We start from the raw sequence: 18,215 nt of genomic DNA, 5'->3' as shown, positions 1-18,215 counted from the left end.
TTCTTAAGTCTTCTGCTGTTTGTTGACCTCGACCATGCCAAATCCAAGAGTGGAACGGAAGGGCTGGCATAGGGGATGTCGGAGGACTCTTTGCAATGACACTTCTGGATTCGGGAGGAAGGAGCTTGCTATGGCAGATGAATTTGGGAAGAGCAGTGACGAGCGTCTTTGCCTTGATAACGTGGATTCAGGTGTAAGGAGCGGACTATGCCAGACGAATCTGGGAAGACCAGCGACGATCACCTTTCCTTTGATAACTGTAGATCCGGGGGCAAGGAGCGCACTATGCCAGGCAAACCTGGGAGGAGCAGTGAGGTGCACCTTTCCTTTGATCATTATAGGTTCTGGGGCAAGGAGCGCACTATGCCAGAGGAACCTGGGAAGAGCAGTGACAAACGCCTTTCCTTTTATAATTGTGGATTCGTGCCTAGGAGTGCACTATGCCAGGCGAATATGGGAAGAGCAGTGAAGAGCGCCTTTCCTTTGATAATTGTGGATTCAGGGTCAAGGAGAGCGCTGTGTCAGATGATCCTGGGAAGAGCAGTGACAAGTGTCTTTCCTTTGATAATTGTGGATTCAGGGGCAAGGAGCGCACTATGCCAGGCGAACATGAGAAGAGTAGTGAAGAGCACCTTTCCTTTGATAATTGTGGATTCAGGGTCAAGGAGAGCGCTGTGTCAGATGATCCTGGGAAGAGCAGTGACAAGTGTCTTTCCTTTGATAATTGTGGATTCAGGGGCAAGGAGCGCACTATGCCAGGCGAACATGAGAAGAGTAGTGAAGAGCACCTTTCCTTTGATAATTGTGGATTCGTGCCTAGGAGTGCACTATGCCAGGCGAACATGGGAAGAGCAGTGAAGAGCACCTTTCCTTTGATAATTGTGGATTCAGGGTCAAGGAGCGCACTGTGCCAGATGATCCTGGGAAGGTCTTTCCTTTGATAATTGTAGATTCAGGGGCAAGGAGTGCGCTGTGCTAGATGAACCTGGGAAGAGCAGCGACGAGTGCCTTTCCTTTGATTATGTGGATTCAGGAGCAACGAGCGCACTATGGCAAACAAACCTGGGAAGAACAGTGATGATGAGTACCTGTCCTTTGTTACTTGTGGTTTAGGGGTCGAGCAGCGTGGTATCTCAAATGACTCTGAAAAGAGGAGTGAAGAGTACCTTTCCTTTGATAATTCAGATTTTCCTGCAAGGCTCAATGCACTGGTAAAGTGTTTGATGGTCAGCAGACAACACTGTCCACATTACCGCCATTATCACCAGCAAAACCTTTCAGCGCCATGCTGCTTCACTGAGGTGGTCCCTATTCTTTGCTTGAGCATTGCGATCCAGCGACAGTATGGTTCTGCGCTTACATTCTATACTAGGCATCGCTCTGACCTGCAGGCAATGTGACGATTACTTATAGGAATACATATGTAACAGAACTGCACTGATGCAATCTCTCCATGAGGAAATGTATGAATTAAGTGCTTTTCAAGTACAATGGTGACAATGTTGGGAATGGCCCTCAGGATAGGATCCATCCCTATGCATCTGCAGATGCCATCGAAAAGAAGTGCAGAACACATCAATTGAAGCCAAACTTCACTATCCTGGAGTATGAGCCAGAGTAGCTGCAGCCCGCTGACCCCAAAACCCTTCCTTCTCAACAGTCTATCTATACTCTAGACGGGTTGTTGCACAGACCCATCGACACCAGAAGTCACAATCGGTAGATTAGTGAATTCATTTTTCCCTGATTGACAACAACATCATGATCATGGAAGCTTCCAAAAATAGTACAAGGCGTTTACACCTTCCCTAATGGATTTGTACTGTGAAATCTGCTAAGGATGCAGGTAGCAAATCGAAATTCGAGTTTTGAAAGATGGTGTCTCTGGCAATGCCGCTCTTTAGTATCTCCTGCTTCACACGCTTCCCGATCTCTGCTGCAACTCCCCTGTGCATGCTGCTCTCTCTCATTCCGCTAGTGCGTCTACCTACATTCCTGCCCCAGTCTACCACTCTCCAGCACTAGACCATTCATGAGGCACTTTAAGGCTCGGAATGGCCTATCGAGCAATAGGGCAACGCCCCAAGAGTCGCCTATCATCCCAATGTAGGCTCGGGTTGTGGGGCCAATGGGGACCAAGTTCGACTAGGTTGATTGCCCGGTGCTCTGTGCAGTGGATAGTTTTGACCAATGTTTCTAGCCCAAAGGAATATAAAAAGCATACTTTTCTAGGCATTTTCTCAGCAGTATATTCGTAGTTATTAAGAATAGCCTGCTGCAAACAGTTAAGAAATGCGATTTGTAGCTCTGGACCCCCTTTGATTTGGTGCCCCGGTATATTTTGGTTCACTGTCCAACCTTTCTTTTTAAATGTAATTTTATTTTTTAAAGTGCAGACCTAGCTCGAGAGCAGCAGAGCGATGTACAGAGCCTGGGTAACCAGCATTTGGGCTGGCATCTTTTAACAGTAGTGCAGTACTGTGAGGTCTGTGTGTCGGTATGTGCGACCACTGGAATTAGTCAGGTGTTGGTGAAAGAGCCATGTTTAGAGAGATTTGCGAAATTGGAGAATTGTAGGGGTATTGTGAGTCGACAGCGGGTTCTAGTTCCAGAGGGTGGGTACATGACAAGAGAAGTATTGTTTGTGGGTCTTCTCTCTGCGGACGAGTTGTGATTCAATCGGGTTGGTCGATTAGCTGCACGAGGAACGTGTGCCACCAAATAAGTGGAGCTTAGCTGCCACATACACTGGTATGGTACTTGTGACTGATTTGTAGATGATACATGCAATCTTGAACAGTATCCTGCTTGGAATGGAAGCCAATGTAGTTTGCGTAGGATGGGGGTAATTCGGTCAAATTTCCATGCTTCCATAATAAGAAGTGCTGCAGTGTGGTGGGCTGCTTTTAGGGAAGCCAAGTGAGCAGCTGAGAGCCCAGTCAGGAGTGCATTTGCTGCATCAATGTGCAAGACCACAAGGGCCTGCACTACCATCCGGAAGTCCTGCGGCCGGAGGGAGGGTTTGCTTTTTCGAAGGGTAAAGATTCTGAGCCAGGCTATTTGGGCCTTCTTGGCTGTGTGTTTCTGGAAGAACAGATTGCTGTCAATGGTGAAGCCTAAGGATTTTGCTGAGTCTGAGAGTTGTGTATTAAATCTCTAAGTGCACATTATTGAGCCATTGTTGGACATGTTGTTTTTTAGTGGGAGGACTGATGAGGACGAATTCTGCACTATTCCCACCCCTTTCACACTCATCCATTCCTTCTGCACTCTGTTCTCTGTTTCTGTCACCCCCCCACCGCTCCTGCCGTTCCTCCTTTGTTCCTGCGATGTTCCCCAAAGTCCCACCATTCATGATGACCTCCCCCCATTCCCACCACAGAGTCTGCATCGCTGCTGCGCTCCACCACCCCTGCTGGACCCCAGTATCCTTCTGGCACTTCCTAGGTCCTTGAAGCACATCCCTTAACAGTTGGTGTCACCCGCTGCCCCCCCATTTATAGTCGTCAAACGCGAGTGCCACTTAAAACACAATCATTGATAAGCTTTCTCTGCATTTGGAGCTGAGCAATTAAGGATACAGCGATAATGCGACAAGCTACGCACACAGTCCTGGCGGTTGAATGCAAGAATGGAGCTTCACATTGGTAAATCAAGCATGTTCCTTAATCAGATCACAACAGCAATTTAAATAATGCATTCCTGCAGCTGGAGGCTTCCCTTGACTTAATTCAAGCGGACGGGAAGAAGAAGCACTCTCACCAGGAAGCATCCTCGATTGCAATTAACATTGGGTTCAGTGCGCAGCCAGACTAAAAAAGGGACTTTTTATTTACACCACCTTAAACACAGAGGCGTGAGTCAGTAGGGTCAGCACTGCGACCACTGTGTGGGAAATTGCGTCAGAGAATGTCCATGGCAGGGCTAAGGACATCTGGGGGCAGTGATGAGCTGCACGGGGTGCCACGGGCAGCCTTTAGAGCAGTTCAGAAATTTTGCAATGTAACCCCCACATGTAACTATTGTATCACTACACGCTATATTGCCTGCTGCCGATAACCAGAGTGCCAGAATGGCTCCCTTGGCGATTCAGGGTGCTAATCTATTCAGGTGCTGTGTCATAAGGGCATGTAACCCTCACTCATGTTGTTGGGGTGGGAGGAGGGGCATCTCAATGCACAAAAAGCTGTGACTAGAGATGCAATTCCATTGCAACCTTTGGGCCATGGGGGAGGTAATGTGACACAAACTGGATCCAGTGCATCCCCCTACGTCTGAACCACCTAAATCTTTTGAATATTGTCAGTGTGCACACTATATTAGCCGACTCGTAGTGTTAAAATGAAAGCATCAATAACTGTCATATTCACGTACCCCTTGTGTCGGACTAAACTCATAACTGCGAATCCACCCTTCCCATTAAAGTCTATTGGTAATGACTAAAAAGGAAGTAAACACAATAAAAGGACTGTAGCTTCCAGAGTGTGAACCAGAGAATATCTCAATGGAAGAAGGTATCCATTTCAAGCCAGGTTCAGCCAGCTCTGGCAGTGCCTTATCGAAGAGAAACTCCATCCTGCACTCTTTCGTCTCGTCTTCTTTCTCCACGGGGTGGAGAGGTGCACTTCAGTGTGAGTTCAGGGTTCCCCGGGGGATCTGCAGGCAGGAGAGCAGCAGTAGCTGGCATTTCACCCTGTTGGCAGTAGGAGATTTCCCGGGGCCTGGGTCAGCCCGCTGGGAGAGCGAAGGAGCGAGATCCCAGGATCCCAGAAAATTGAGAACATCTGCTTCTGGTTGAGCCGTGCAGTGCTATGTAGCACTGTGGTACACTGGCCAGGTACAGCACGACAGCCCAGTCTGCCTGTCAGAAGACTTGCCAAATTGTAAAAAACATTAATTTGTTTATACTTCCTGATCAATCTGCTTTTCAGGTGCTTTACATTTCTTCGGACGACCCTGGCATAGCTTTGCTCCTTATTTCCTTATTACCTAAACCGGATCCACTGTTATCATACTCCCTTTTTCAGGGTTTGCCTGCTTTCACTCTTGGCACTGTTTCCCAGGGCCAGTGTCTAATTACTTGCCAACTTGGCTTGCCATTTTCTGGAGGCTATACCACCGCCATCTTTTTCCACCTGGTTCCGGCTCCGTCTTCAACTCCCTATGACCTACTGCTAAGGAGTACAGCGTGTGTGTACCTTTGGGAACTGAGTTTCAGAGAAAGTGTGCTGCTAGCAGTGAGGTAGCTCTTATGCACAGAATATTCTTATATACCTTGCGGTTGGTGGGCAACACAGGAGACTATGGTTCATGAACTTTGTTGGATAAAGCTTGTACATGTGTTAAGCGGGTACCATGTGGTTTCATCAACCACATTTGCCTCGAAGAACATTTGCTTGACCTTTGTTGATCGTACACATTCTTTTCCACATTTTAATGGGAGGGTCAGTCCCCAGACGCCCTTTCCTCCTACATTGTGGTCGTATGACCAACAAGAGTCGAACAAAAGGTGGTTGAAGTAACTGTTGTTGATGAAACCACAAATTATCTCTTATGAGACATGTTTTCTTAAGTAAGGTTGTTGCATCATACCATGGCTACATAACATGACAAGGTGCCCCGACACAGAGCCTAAGGCAGTAAGTCCTTCCTTTCCAGGTTACGATGACCCAAAAAAAGTACTCCGGGAAGATTGGTAAGAGCCATGCAGGAAGGAAGGAGGAGTTATGTGCTGGCAGGGTCTGGTATAAGAGGATTCCAGAAGCGGCTGCAGCACAGCACGACAGGGTAGGCTGAGAGAACTTTGTCCTGGAGATACGCCTGAGAAACCAGACACCCTATGCCCAAGAATAAACCCTTGGGGAACAGTGAGGATAAGCCTGCTACCTGGGGATTGTCTCAAGCAAGTGGCCGGCCATCCAAACGATTCGACGAAGAAGAAAAGAACAGTACAACCAGAAACTCAGTGCGCGCAGAGCCTCTAAAGACAAGAGAAGGTAGAAATCTGGACTGCAGCCAATGGAGCGAAGCCCTGAAGTATTGACCACAGGGGTGGGAGGTATACTGGTGAAGCAGTGCGGAGGAAGAGACACCCTGGCAAATGGAGAGCTGGCAAAGGGGGAAAAGGGCCCAAGAGCCCGCCCATAGGTAGACCACAGTGAGAAGGAGACAACAGTGCAGAGAACTCATAAGCTTTGCATGTGCAAAGAGACAACTGCATGGTCCGGGGGAAGGTGGGAACAAAGAGAGGGAAACTGTGAATGTCAAAGAGAGACCAACGCTTGAATGCCACGCTGAAATGGATGCAGTTAAGCACGCCGCTGGAGCGACCATGGAGGCAGATGGAAGCCAAAGGAGAACCTATTGCAAGTTTGAATCTGCTGCCAAAACCAACACAGCTGAGTATATCCTTGGAGAAAACGCAGAGAACATGCTTGATAATGTGGCGAAAACAAACTACAGAGATATGAAGAATGTGATATGAATGCATGCTAAAAAACAGTGTGTTGGAAACGGACTGCAGACTCAATGAGAAAGAAATGTGGCATGATGGAAACTGTGATGAAAAGGAGCTACAAAGGCATTGTGATGAAAAGAAATGTTCAGGATTGTGTAGCAGAACTCACAGATACTTTGCGAAAGGGCAATAGTGTATTGTATTTGGTTATTTATATAGTGCTCTTTCCCCATTTGTAAGGCCTCAATGCGCTTTGTGGTTGGAACGCCCTCGGTGACCGCAGTCTATGTGATGGAGGTTCTAAGAGTTTAGAGTAAGAGATGCATGTGTGCATCTTCGCCGGCTTAGGATTTAGGAGGCTGTCTAGGCTCCATTAAAGAGCCCCTAGGTCAGGCACTTGGGTGGGTGCTGTTGGTGGTTTGGGATAGAGCGCTATTGTTGAAGATTCAATGTGTGCCCAGCTATACCAAATTTTCTTTTCGTTGGTAGTCGCTCTATGCTAGTGGCAGAGGTGTTGAGCTACGTCAGGGGTTTCAGTGTGGACGGGTATCTGCGCTGCTAGACCGGAATGGCATAGCCATAGTTGCATTCTGTGGTGCATGGATGTTTGGCCGTGCCTGCGGCCTGTGTCCACAGAGGTGGTGTAAGGTATACGCACCGTATGATGAACATGGTGGGGAAACCAAAACATGGAGGCATTGAAAGCAACAGAACTATTTCATGCTGGACCTTGTAGTGAAAACAAAATACAGCAACATTGAGAATAAGAAAAATGTTGCATGGTGGGCAGTGGGAACATGACAAGAGAGGCCATGAGAACGTGCAGTGTAGCGATGGAGCGCCCCGTTGCTTCTCAAAGCTAGGTCCACGCTCAATAAATACCGTGATAAGAAGAATAATGAAGAACCACTGAGTGCTTGAGAACAAGAAGCCACTGAGGTTGAAGGTACTACTTAAGACGGCTGCCATTCAGCTGAACAAAGACAGATTCAAGTTGTGGCTACAGCAAGGCCCCGGTGCAATTTTGCTTGCTATTAACACTAAGGCAATCACTGCCCCAGTGCATCCCGGGAGGATAGCTCAGCGGCAGCGTGCGCGTCTTGGAAGCAAGACGACACGAAGCAACAACAGGTTCGATCCCCGGGCGCTTAGAAACCTCTGGGTGTTTAAGCGCGTTATAAATACGTAACTAAGACAACAACAAAAAAAACACAATTACGCAACTAAGAAAAAACAAACAATTCCTGTAACAGCGCCTCGCGTGTGAGCGCTTTATAAATGTTAAATAAAATTAAAAAAAGTGCACAAAACATAGGATGGTGGAAGTGCACTTAGCATTATGGTGAGCAGTGTTGGATGAACATATTGCTTCACTGGATTCTTGCACCACGATGACGTCGCCCTTTGCGCTGATGAAAAACAATGCATTGAATGAATATGCTTCTTGTTTTACAGCAATTTCCCCCCCTACTGCTAATTGCATTTGCACAGTTCAAAATGACTGAAATACCAACGTCTTTCAATGTGTATTTTCGACAGCGTAATGTTTTCCCCAGTGCTACTGGCGTTCTGTATTAGCACTAAGGCAAAGATTGCCCTCATGCAAACATGCATTGAAAGGATACGGCCGATATTGCAGAAACTTTGCACGGTGCAAGTCTAATTAGCACCAGGACTAAAATTGCCCTTGTGCAAAAAGAAAATAATCTTCCAGTGCATTTTTGACATTCTCACTAGTACTATAACCAAGGCCAACATTTTCCTGGTGTAAAAATGCATTATAATATGCATTGCATTTCAGCAACTATTGCACTAGTGTTAATTGCCTTCTTTGCCGTGAATTCTTTTCAACAGCGTAATATTTTCACCAGTGCTACTGGCTTTCTGTATTAGCACTAAGGCAAAGATTGCCCTTCTGCAAAAATGCATTGAAAGGATGCGGCCGATATTACAGAAACTTTGCACGGTGCAAGTCTAAATAACACTAGTGCTAGAATTGCCCTTGTGCAAAAAGAAAATAACCTTTCAGTGCATTTTTGACATTCTCACTAGTACTATAACTAGGGCCAACATTTTCCTGGTGTAAAAATGCATTGTAATACGCATTGCATTTCAGCAACTATTGCCCTAGTGTTAATTGCACTATCCTTTGTTTCTTCTGTTAGGGCACTTTTTGCCCTGGTATTAATACCAATCCCAATTGCACTTGCACCAGTCCAAAGGTTTTGTAATCTGCCCCTTGGTGAACATTTAGCACACAAATTCATCAACTCAGACCAATACACAATGCACAGTGCTAGCGGCGAAGAAAGGTGCTGTGGCAGAAATCAGAAACTGGGCTGGGCCAAGCTGAGCCACTGGGTTAGAGCAGTAACAGGCACAAGAGTCTATATTTTAGGGTTCAGTGAGAATCCAGTAAGGTTCAGAAGTTCGAATAGCTTCAATGTGGATATCCACACTGTTTTTCTATTGGATGGGGTAACAGAGCACCCCTCAACCCCCGCGCTGTAGACCTCACCCAGGCTCTGCAAACCTGAATTTCAAGCTGTTTCTACATTTGTTATATTACTGGATTACCTCTGGGAGCTACAAAGCCTTGTACAATTCTAGGCCTGTGCTCGACGACCCTCCGCAGAGCAAATGTCCATTTGGGTTTTCTGAATGAGTAACGCATATGTAGATAATCTTCATTAAAATTCATCACATGCAAATTCTTCTCGTACATGATAATTGTGAGTATACTGAAAGCCTGACTACATTGCACAATTTTATTTTCCCGGTTGACAAGCCCAGCTTGGCAAAATAGCGCCTCAAGGCCGGCCATTGGACGGAAGAGAATCGTCATACGCTACCGATGCATGTAGTTCCTTGGTCATTCGGCTCAAAGCCACTGTAGCAAATGCAGGTGTAGCCCTTGGGTAGGTTGAGGCAGTATCCGGACCCGCAGATGTCCGGGTTCAAGAGGCACTCGTTGATCTCTGCAACAAAAGCAGAAAGAGGACTAAGTCGCATGTGGGAGTGGTTCATTAACTGTGGCAGTCAGAATCAGACAACAGCTCGGTAGCAACAGGCAAAAGTCCACAGTTTGCATGTAAATTCACACCATTTGCGTTCCAATTTAGGGCCTGATTCATGGAATTTTCTGCACAGTGCAAAGTGACTTTTCACAGGTGTAAAGTGACTTTGCACTGCCAACAAACATCCTGACACATGGAACAGTGCAAAGTGTCTTTTGCACTCAAAAATACACTTTGCACTGCTCCACGAATCAGGGCAGAGCAGTGCAAAGTTTATTTCTGCAGTGCAAAGTCACTTTGCACCACTGAAAAGTCACGTTTCCGCATGCAAAAATTCCATGGATCAGTCCCCTTATCCCCCTCATTCTATCTGGCTGAAGCATTGCTCTTTTAACCCATATTTCAACATTTTACTGACATTTTGCATTCTATGGTGGCAGATAGGAGTGAAAACGTTGCAATATCATTTCACAGCAGGGCCCTCCCTTTACAGGCCTTTGCGGCCATACATCTGAAAAGCCTCATTGGAGCAGGCGCCCAGTGTCTTCCCTTATCAGGCACAGGTGTTTAAGTTGCATCCCATGAAGCCTAGATGTGTTTGCCACAGCCTCAGGCTACTCCCACATTCAGAGCTTGGGTCATGCTGTAGCCTCAGTAGACACAAGTGTGAAAACAGTTCTTCTTGCCTAATCCGGTGCCAAGAACATCTACCAGATGCACCCAAACCTGGGTGTATAGGGTTGACCAATTATTTCACATTTGTGTTGATACAGCACAGTTATGGTTGTGAAGAGATACTGGTAAGATTGGGCAAGTTGTCTTTTTCACTTTAATAAATACCCACATGCAACAACATTTAAAGCGACATAAGAACATTTCTGTGCAAAAAACTCAAATGAAATAATGTGGAGGTTGCGACAAGATGATATTTGCTATTTTTCAAATTATATGCAGTCTTTGTTGATTTGAACACTGCCTTTGACAGTGTTCCTAGAGGGCGACTGAGAGAGGTGCTGCGGACCAAGCACATTCCCGCTCGGGATCGTACCACAATGTTGCCACAATTACAATGACATTACCAATGCTGCGCCATCGCGCAGTACAAAGTCCTGACCGCCATTACACCGACTAAGGGGAGCCGGGGCTGCAGGGGTGTCCCACGCTCCCCTTGTTTGGGGTAATGCGCAGTGGAGTAACTTTGCTGAAAATGTTGGGGGGGGACATGGCATCTGAAGAAAAGGTGCCCCAGCCAAATGAATGGGGACAAAATGGTGTGCCATGAAAGTTGGGGGGGGGGACAAACACCCACCCCCCCCTAAAATTACACCCATGGTAATGCGGGTCGAGGGTTGTAGGCATGTCCCCCGCTTCCATTAGATGGAGAGCAGGAGACAAGACAGTTTAAGCCAAAAAAAAGTGAAACAAAAAATAAGAGCCCTGTGACACCAGCTCTGCCCCACGTAAGTGGTTGGGAAATTTAGCTGCAGGGACAGAGGTGTGAGTCGGCAGCACATTTCTGTGTGTGCCGCCCAGAAGGTAAGTGCATTGGGGTGTGGGGGGAGCGTTTAGTGGGATGCGGTAAACAAGTGATCTATGTGATCACTGCGCCATGCTGTAATGGAAGTCAACATTTTCGTAGTCGACATTACGGTCAGCGCAGTGATCACAAAGAGCCTTCCCGATCAGCTGTTGAAACCGATGCAACTTCTTTACTCTAATAACATCGCAGCAGTGCGTTGGAGTCAGGCTGGGGATGTCACACAACCACTGAATGCGGCCAGAGGCATGAGACAAGGCTGTGCGTGAGCCCCCTCTTGTTTTGCGTTTAGACCAACTCTATGATGAGTTCACAATTTGCAGTTCTGACCCTCCTCGTTTGGGGCCTGACACAAGTCCAGCTCTTTTCTTTGTGGAGGACGCTGCTCTTTTGTCAACAACCACCTCTGAGTTAAGATTAGCTGTGTGCTATTTTGCTAGAATGTGTGCTGAGTTAGGACTGGGAATTCAATGAGGCAAAGACCAAATCTATGATCTTCAGCCAGAAGAATTCCAACACCAAACCTTTGCGTCTAACACCGGGTGATGCCAGACTCGAACAAGTAACGTGATACAATGACTTCGGCATTTGTTTTGCAGGCCACTCAAACTGGACCATGCAGTTACTCAAAGCTACCACTGCCCTTGAGATACCTAGTGGAGCGATTAAAAGGTTCTACCATAGTCATCAAGGAGGGGCGACAGAGCCCACCTTGGAGCTTCATAACATGCAGGGCAAGTCCTCTGCTTTGTATGGGTCTGACATCTGGGGTTACGCCAATACACGATTCTTAACCAAAATCGAAAATACATCTGTAAAAAGCATTCTCCATTTATCACAAAGTGTACCAACTGCGCTTGATTGCATAGAAAGTGAGCTGAGTCCTATTGAAGAATAAGCTAGTCTAAGACCTCTCTTGTATTGATTACAGATCTGGGCCACTCCATGGCCCTCATTACGACCCAGGCGGTAATGGTTTAACGGCACCGTAAAAGGCGGCGGCGCAGTTAAACCATTACCGCCTGATTACAAGGTCCCTTAGCGGGATGGTGACTTTAACGCCTACTTTTTGCAGGCGTTAAAAACCAACCCACTAAGGGACCGTGGCGATAATTACGGCAACCGTAATTTACGGTGCCGTAATTATCGCCTTCCCCATTCCCATTATGCCCATTATGCCCTATGGGGCAAAAATGGGAATGGGGAAGGGGCCATTGGTGAATGGGGAATTACCGCCCCACTCACCTTGTAATGGGGCGGTAATTCCGCCATTCACCATGGCGGAATCGTACCCTTAGCGGCATGGACCATGGTGCTAATAGCACAATGTTCCTCCGCCAAGGTTGTAATGAGGGCCCATCTCTGATTAAGTATCGGGAGGCCCTGATCCATATCATGTCTCTGGATGGGGGACGTCAGTTCCCTGGTTATCTCATGTCAAGAATTGCCTAGTGACGCAGGGGCTCCATACAGCCGTTGGGACAGGCCATCCGGCATCACTGGGGAATCTAAAGCATGGATGAAGGAGGCCATAGGCAGGAACAGTCTGAGGAAAATTGAAAGCTCTTGCCTCTCTATTCTCCACGGGCTAGAATATCTGCTGCTAAAATGACATTTGGCTTCAGGGACTATTTAGACCTCATTGGCCCTCCAAATGCACAGACTTTGCACTTGAAGTTTCGTTCTGGTCGTCTAAAAGTACGAAAACACACAAGTTTCTAGAAATTCTTGCCCAGAGCCAGTTGCTTTTTTTGTGGCGCAGAGGAGGAGACGCTTGTTCACTTTATGTGCATTTGTGAAGGGCTGAAATCACCTAGAGTGAGTTATCCTAAACCCTTATTTCAATTGTGCAGCATCGCCTTTACAGTGGATGCTCTCACTTTTTGCAAATCTACCTCTGATCTGAATGTTGTATATTTTGTATCACGGTACATTCACTGAGCATGGTTAAGGAGAAAGATGTTACACACAGCCATGGGCAATAACTCAAGCACACACAAGGTATCCTTAGCAAATCCATGATTATTGTTTGTACTTGTTGTTTAATTGTGACTGTTAGGAATTTAATATTTTTGAACTGAGTAAGGACTGTTTTATCCACATATATTTGTATGTTGTTCTTTGTGATTTTAACCTCGGTTTTCTGATTAATGTAATTAATCGCTAATGTGTACTTATATGCTGATGTGTTCTGTACCTAATGACTCTATAGTCGAATAAGGCTTAAAAAACAACAGCTATTTTATTTTTATTTTATTTGAATTCGTGCTGATTTGAGGGATGACGTTTGTAGGTAAAATGGCCACACATTGTCCAAGAATACTCAAGGTTTGCAGTTTTCCATCTATAATCCTCAACACTTGCGATCATCCTAAATATATATATTCAGAGAAAAAAGTTTAATTAAAACATAATAAGTTCAGTGCAACAAACCCCTACAAATGCAGTGAAAAACATTGTGGCCCTGATTCAAGGAATTATTTGTGTGTAAAACTGGGATTTGCGTGCCATTCTGCCCGCAAATCCCCATACGCCAAACAGGGATTTGCTTTAATTAGACAGAAAATAGTTGGGAGGGTTTATTGGACACCAGTTAGGATGTTTAAATTAAAGTTGAGGACGGTTGAGTTGTGCTGGAGTTGTGGAAGAGATAGAGGTACGCTTTTGCATCTACTTTGGATGAAGGATAAAGGTAAAGAGGAAGATTATCTTTCATTATGGGAATTATTCAACGCCTTATACGAGTGATGCAGTAAGAGAGATGGTGAAAAAGTGGGAGGAGTGGGAGGATATCCCCCTTCGCCTCCTTTTTTTCTTGCACTTTCATGTTGTCTTTTGTGATGTTTTATGTGTGTTGCTTCTTTTTGCTATTTACATAGGGTGTTAGTATATTGATGTATTTCGGTGAGGATGTACTGGGATTCTAGATATAGATTAATAATGTTATTGATAGGATATTATGTTGTTACCTATGTGATGAAACTATGTTTGTGTCATGACCTGAAGGAGATGGCGTGTATGGAACCGCTGGAAGAGAGGTCCACCATTGATTGTTCCATCACGTTCTCTGCAACGTCGTGTGTAGGTCTAGTTCTTTTTTGCTTCGTGTCCGGTTGTAAATACAGCCACTTCCGGTTTTCTGATGCGTTGCAACGTACCTAGGTTTTTCCTTCTGTTGTTGCCTGCTCTCCCGTGTTCGCCTTGCGGTCTCACCCGCCTGCCTTTTGTCCCACTGCCTTTTCGTCTCCCTCCTGTCTTGCCTTCTGCTGCTTGTTATTCTTTTCCCTCCCGCTCGACTTTCCTCCCGCTCCTCTTTTCCTACCCAGTCTTCTCTTACCTTCTCCATTCTCGTTCTTGCTGCCCCTTCTGTCTTTTCATGCCTGTTTGCTTACCTGTGTACCGGATTCCTGGCCTGCCTTCGGGTTGCTTCTGCTTCTCCCGCTAACATTGTTCTGCTTACATGTGTACCGGAAACCTTCGCCTGCCCTCGTATTGCTTCTTCATACCTTCCGGTCCTTCTCTGCCTACCTGCGTACTAAACCCTTACCTGCCTTCGGTCTTCAGGATCCTCACTGGTAGTGTGCTTCGGTGCCTGCTCGTGAATCAAGGAATTACTTTCTCCCATCCGTGTGATCTTCATTGGGGTTTTTTGTGCCTCAGGCTTTTTCCCCTTTTGGTCACCACAGAGGATTGCCCACAGCTCACCTATAAGGTGACACTGTGGCGTCCTTCCGTGGGCGCCCTTATTTACATGAAAAAAAGGAGAAGCCTGGACATAAAGGGAAGAAGAAGCCAGAAACCACGTGGAGAAGTAAAAGTGAGGAGGAAGGGGAGGGAGGAGAGACAGAATCTTCTTTTGAAGAAGAGGATATAACAGACCATTGTGACAGTTTGCAACGCCCCGAAACCACCATGGCTACTCCACAACAAATACAGGAACTGGTAGCCGTGGTTCAGAATCTTAACTTGGAAGTGCAGAATCTCAAGAGTGCCAACGCGACACTTCAACAAAGGATGACTGAGAGAGAGAACGACCTTCCACGGATCTACCCCCACTTCCTTTGGTATCGGGAAAGTTTGATGGCACGCCCAAAAGAGTGAAAGAGTGTTTGGATGCTTGTAACTTACATTTTTCTTTTCGGGCTCAGACCTATACCTCTGATCATGCCAAAGTGGGATTTATGATCACACACATGACTGGAAACGCCCTGGCCTGGGCTACTCCATTAGTGAACCAAACCGATCCAGTACTCCAGGACTAATGCACCTTTAAAACTCTCATTCAGCAGACTTTCTTACGCACCGAAAGCACATTTTTTGGCTTCGGAAGACCTGCACATCAGAGAAGGTAGTACCGACTTATTGTCCTACATTACAACCTTCAAGCAGATTGCAGCTGAAGCCGAATGGCAGGAACAAGCACAATATGCCATTTTCCAGAGGGGTTTTAGGGAAGATCTAAAAGATGAGTTGGCTCGAATAGCTCAACCTCCTACTTTTGCGGAGTTAGTTACAGCCACCCTCCGCATCGATTTTCGTTTGACGGAATGTCGACCGAAAGAAAGAACACCAAAGCCTATGGTACTCCTCCTCTGGAAACCCTTCCTCCTATTCAATCATCTTCCTCACGAATCACCTGAGAAGAGCCTATGCAAATAGGTACCACTCGTGCCCCTCTTACCCCAGAAGAGCGTAAGAGGCGCAGAGAGGGTAGCCTATGTATGTATTGCGGTGCATCTACACACATATTACGAGACTGTCCAGATGTCCCACCTAGGCGCTCGGGAAAGGATCGCCCTCGGTAAGTGTTGGGACTCACTTCTGAGGGGCCACTACCAGTCCTTATGCCACCCTCTCTGTCACTTCCTCTGACAGGACAGAAGACTCTCGTCTCATGGTTATTTTTGTGACTTTACATCTGTGAGGTTCTGAGATACAATCTCAAGCTCTACTCGACTGTGGTGCTGCCGGAAATTTCATTGACACACAGTGGGCTGAACAGAAAGGTTTAATCCGCTTTGCTAAAAAAGAGGACCAGAAAGTTGAGGGTGTTGATGGTGAACCCTTAAGCTCGGGTCTGATTACCCATACTACAGAGGAACTCACCATGTCTATCCAACAACATTCTGAACGCATCATCTTTGATATTATTAGATCTGCTAATTTTCCTCTTATCCTTGGGATCGGCTGGTTACGCAAACACAATCCAACTATAAACTGGACTAAGAACCTGTTAAGCTTCCATTCTTCTCTCTGCAAGGCCGAATGTCTACCTGAACCAAAGTTTGAAACGGTCAAGACGGTGTGCAGTTCCGAACCTAGAGCCGTTCACTGTCTGCCTAGCCATCTAAGGGAATACACCAAAGTGGTTGCAGAGAGGATCCCATTGGAATTACCACCACACAGACCGGAAGATTGTTGTATAGACCTCACTCCTGGAGCCCTGGTACCATTTTACCGCATGTTTCCTCTATCAGTGGAAGAGAAGCAATATCTCAGAGAATACCTGGATAACAATCTCGACAATGAACTGATCCGACCCTCTAAATCACCGGCAGGAGCATCATTATTCTTCATACCCAAGAAAGAGTCTCAAGAGTTACGACCTTGTATCGATTACAGGGGTTTAAACAAGGTGACAATTAAAGATCGCTATCCCATGCCACTTATATCAGAAATTATACAAGCTGTCCACGAGTCTACCATTTTCACCAAGCTCGATCTGAGAAATGCGTATCACCTACTCCGAGTTCAGACAGGGGATGAGTGGAAGACTGCCTTTCGTACCCCTTTTGGATTATACGAGTATCAAGTAATGCCTTTTGTATTGGTCAATGCTCCCTCGATATTCCAACGTTTTATGGATCGCCTCTTTTCGGATTTACTGAGCCACTGTAACGCTCACCTGGTATCCACACGGACGTCACTCAGCCTGTTTTGACCTCTTACGACCTCAAACCCTTCCCTGGAGGCTATTGGACCGGAGACTGGGCCTTGTTTTCTTGGATAGTGTGCTCTCCATCCTGATTTCAGCGCAGGGGCGCGTTGATTGATGCGGGCTCGTTGCTGCCTAGTTACTTCACTGGCAAGAGACCGACAGTTAAGTATAATGAGTCTTTTGAACAGTTCTCTAACTTCGTTCCTTTCCTTCCTTAGATGATGGCTGGCATCCGGGTATGGCGGCGTGCTGCTGAGATAAGTAGCACTGAAGGTGAGTGAGAGCGCAATGCGCGATGCACCCCTTTCATATTTGCATTGAACTGAGTTCTTTTTCTGTGTCTTTTAGGTGCCGCAACGTTTTCAGCGTGGATGCCGGTTATGAAGAACAAATACGGTGGGTAAGCGCGGTATGCAGTGCCTCTAGATGTTTCCACGCTAACCTGGAGTGTCTTTTCCCTCTTGCAGATGGATGAGAAGTTCCAGAGACAGAGTTTCCCCAGAGCGGCTGGGATTCAGGTAAGCGTTTGAAGCTCGTACAGTATTTAAAAATAAGCGAAGATTTGCAGAATGCTTAATAATGCCTTTTTTCTGTTCTTTTCCCTTTTCCTTAGGAAGCGGCATGCCGGGATGGGAATGACACCGCCGAAGATGCCCGCAGAACAGAAGGAGCGATGAATGATGGGCAGAAGCGCTGCAAGGTAAGACTGTTCCTACTGGAGACCGATCCGAACACAGTGAGTGTCACGCTGCAGGTGCAGAAATCGCAAAGCAGGTTTCTCAGCCTGGGTGTGGCTTAAGTAGTCTCTGGGTATCCCAGGAGTCTCTGGGCTAATCCACACCGAAAAGACTAGACCGCACATGCAGTTCTGGGAACCAAAATATGTGGGGGCATCCATCTTGTCCCCATCAATGCACTACAAGTCCAATCCCCAATGTTATCCTACGGGAGTGAGTGAGTCTGGTGCCACAAGCACCAAGTCTGACTCCAAGTGGGTCTTTGGAGGGATGGAGAGGCCCTTGAGGGCCATGTAGGTGATTGTGGCCTGGCTCCAGCCTGACATCTTGGAGGGCTGGGGACATGAGGGGCAGGAATCATGACAGCACTCCCCCTCAAGGTCCCTCTCAAGGTTGCTCTTCTGTCTGGTCCTGGTGGATTGTTTTGATGAAATCGTCTAAGCAAGCAAGGTGTATGGATGTACTCACAAGGCTCCCATGTCCTGTCTTGTGGACCATACCCCTTCCAGTCTACTAAGTAGTATAATTT

At 46.6% G+C, this 18,215-nt stretch overlaps 1 protein-coding gene across 4 annotated transcripts in view; it reads right to left on the bottom strand.

Annotated features, from left to right (window-relative positions):
- Positions 1-18,215, bottom strand: part of LTBP1 (latent transforming growth factor beta binding protein 1) — a 1,019,134-nt gene that overhangs the window by 211,093 nt on the left and 789,826 nt on the right. For all 4 annotated transcript variants that reach the window (XM_069607908.1, XM_069607910.1, XM_069607907.1 and 1 more), the window contains one exon: positions 9,310-9,435. In XM_069607908.1, the coding sequence (XP_069464009.1) occupies positions 9,310-9,435 (126 nt within the window). The remainder of the gene's footprint in view (positions 1-9,309; positions 9,436-18,215) is intronic.

The sequence above is a fragment of the Ambystoma mexicanum genome, chromosome 4q (genome assembly GCF_040938575.1).
Source record: "Ambystoma mexicanum isolate Mex_15411 chromosome 4q, UKY_AmexF1_1, whole genome shotgun sequence".
NCBI classification, from domain to species: Eukaryota; Metazoa; Chordata; class Amphibia; order Caudata; family Ambystomatidae; genus Ambystoma; species Ambystoma mexicanum.
This window is presented reverse-complemented; position numbering and strand designations above follow the sequence as displayed.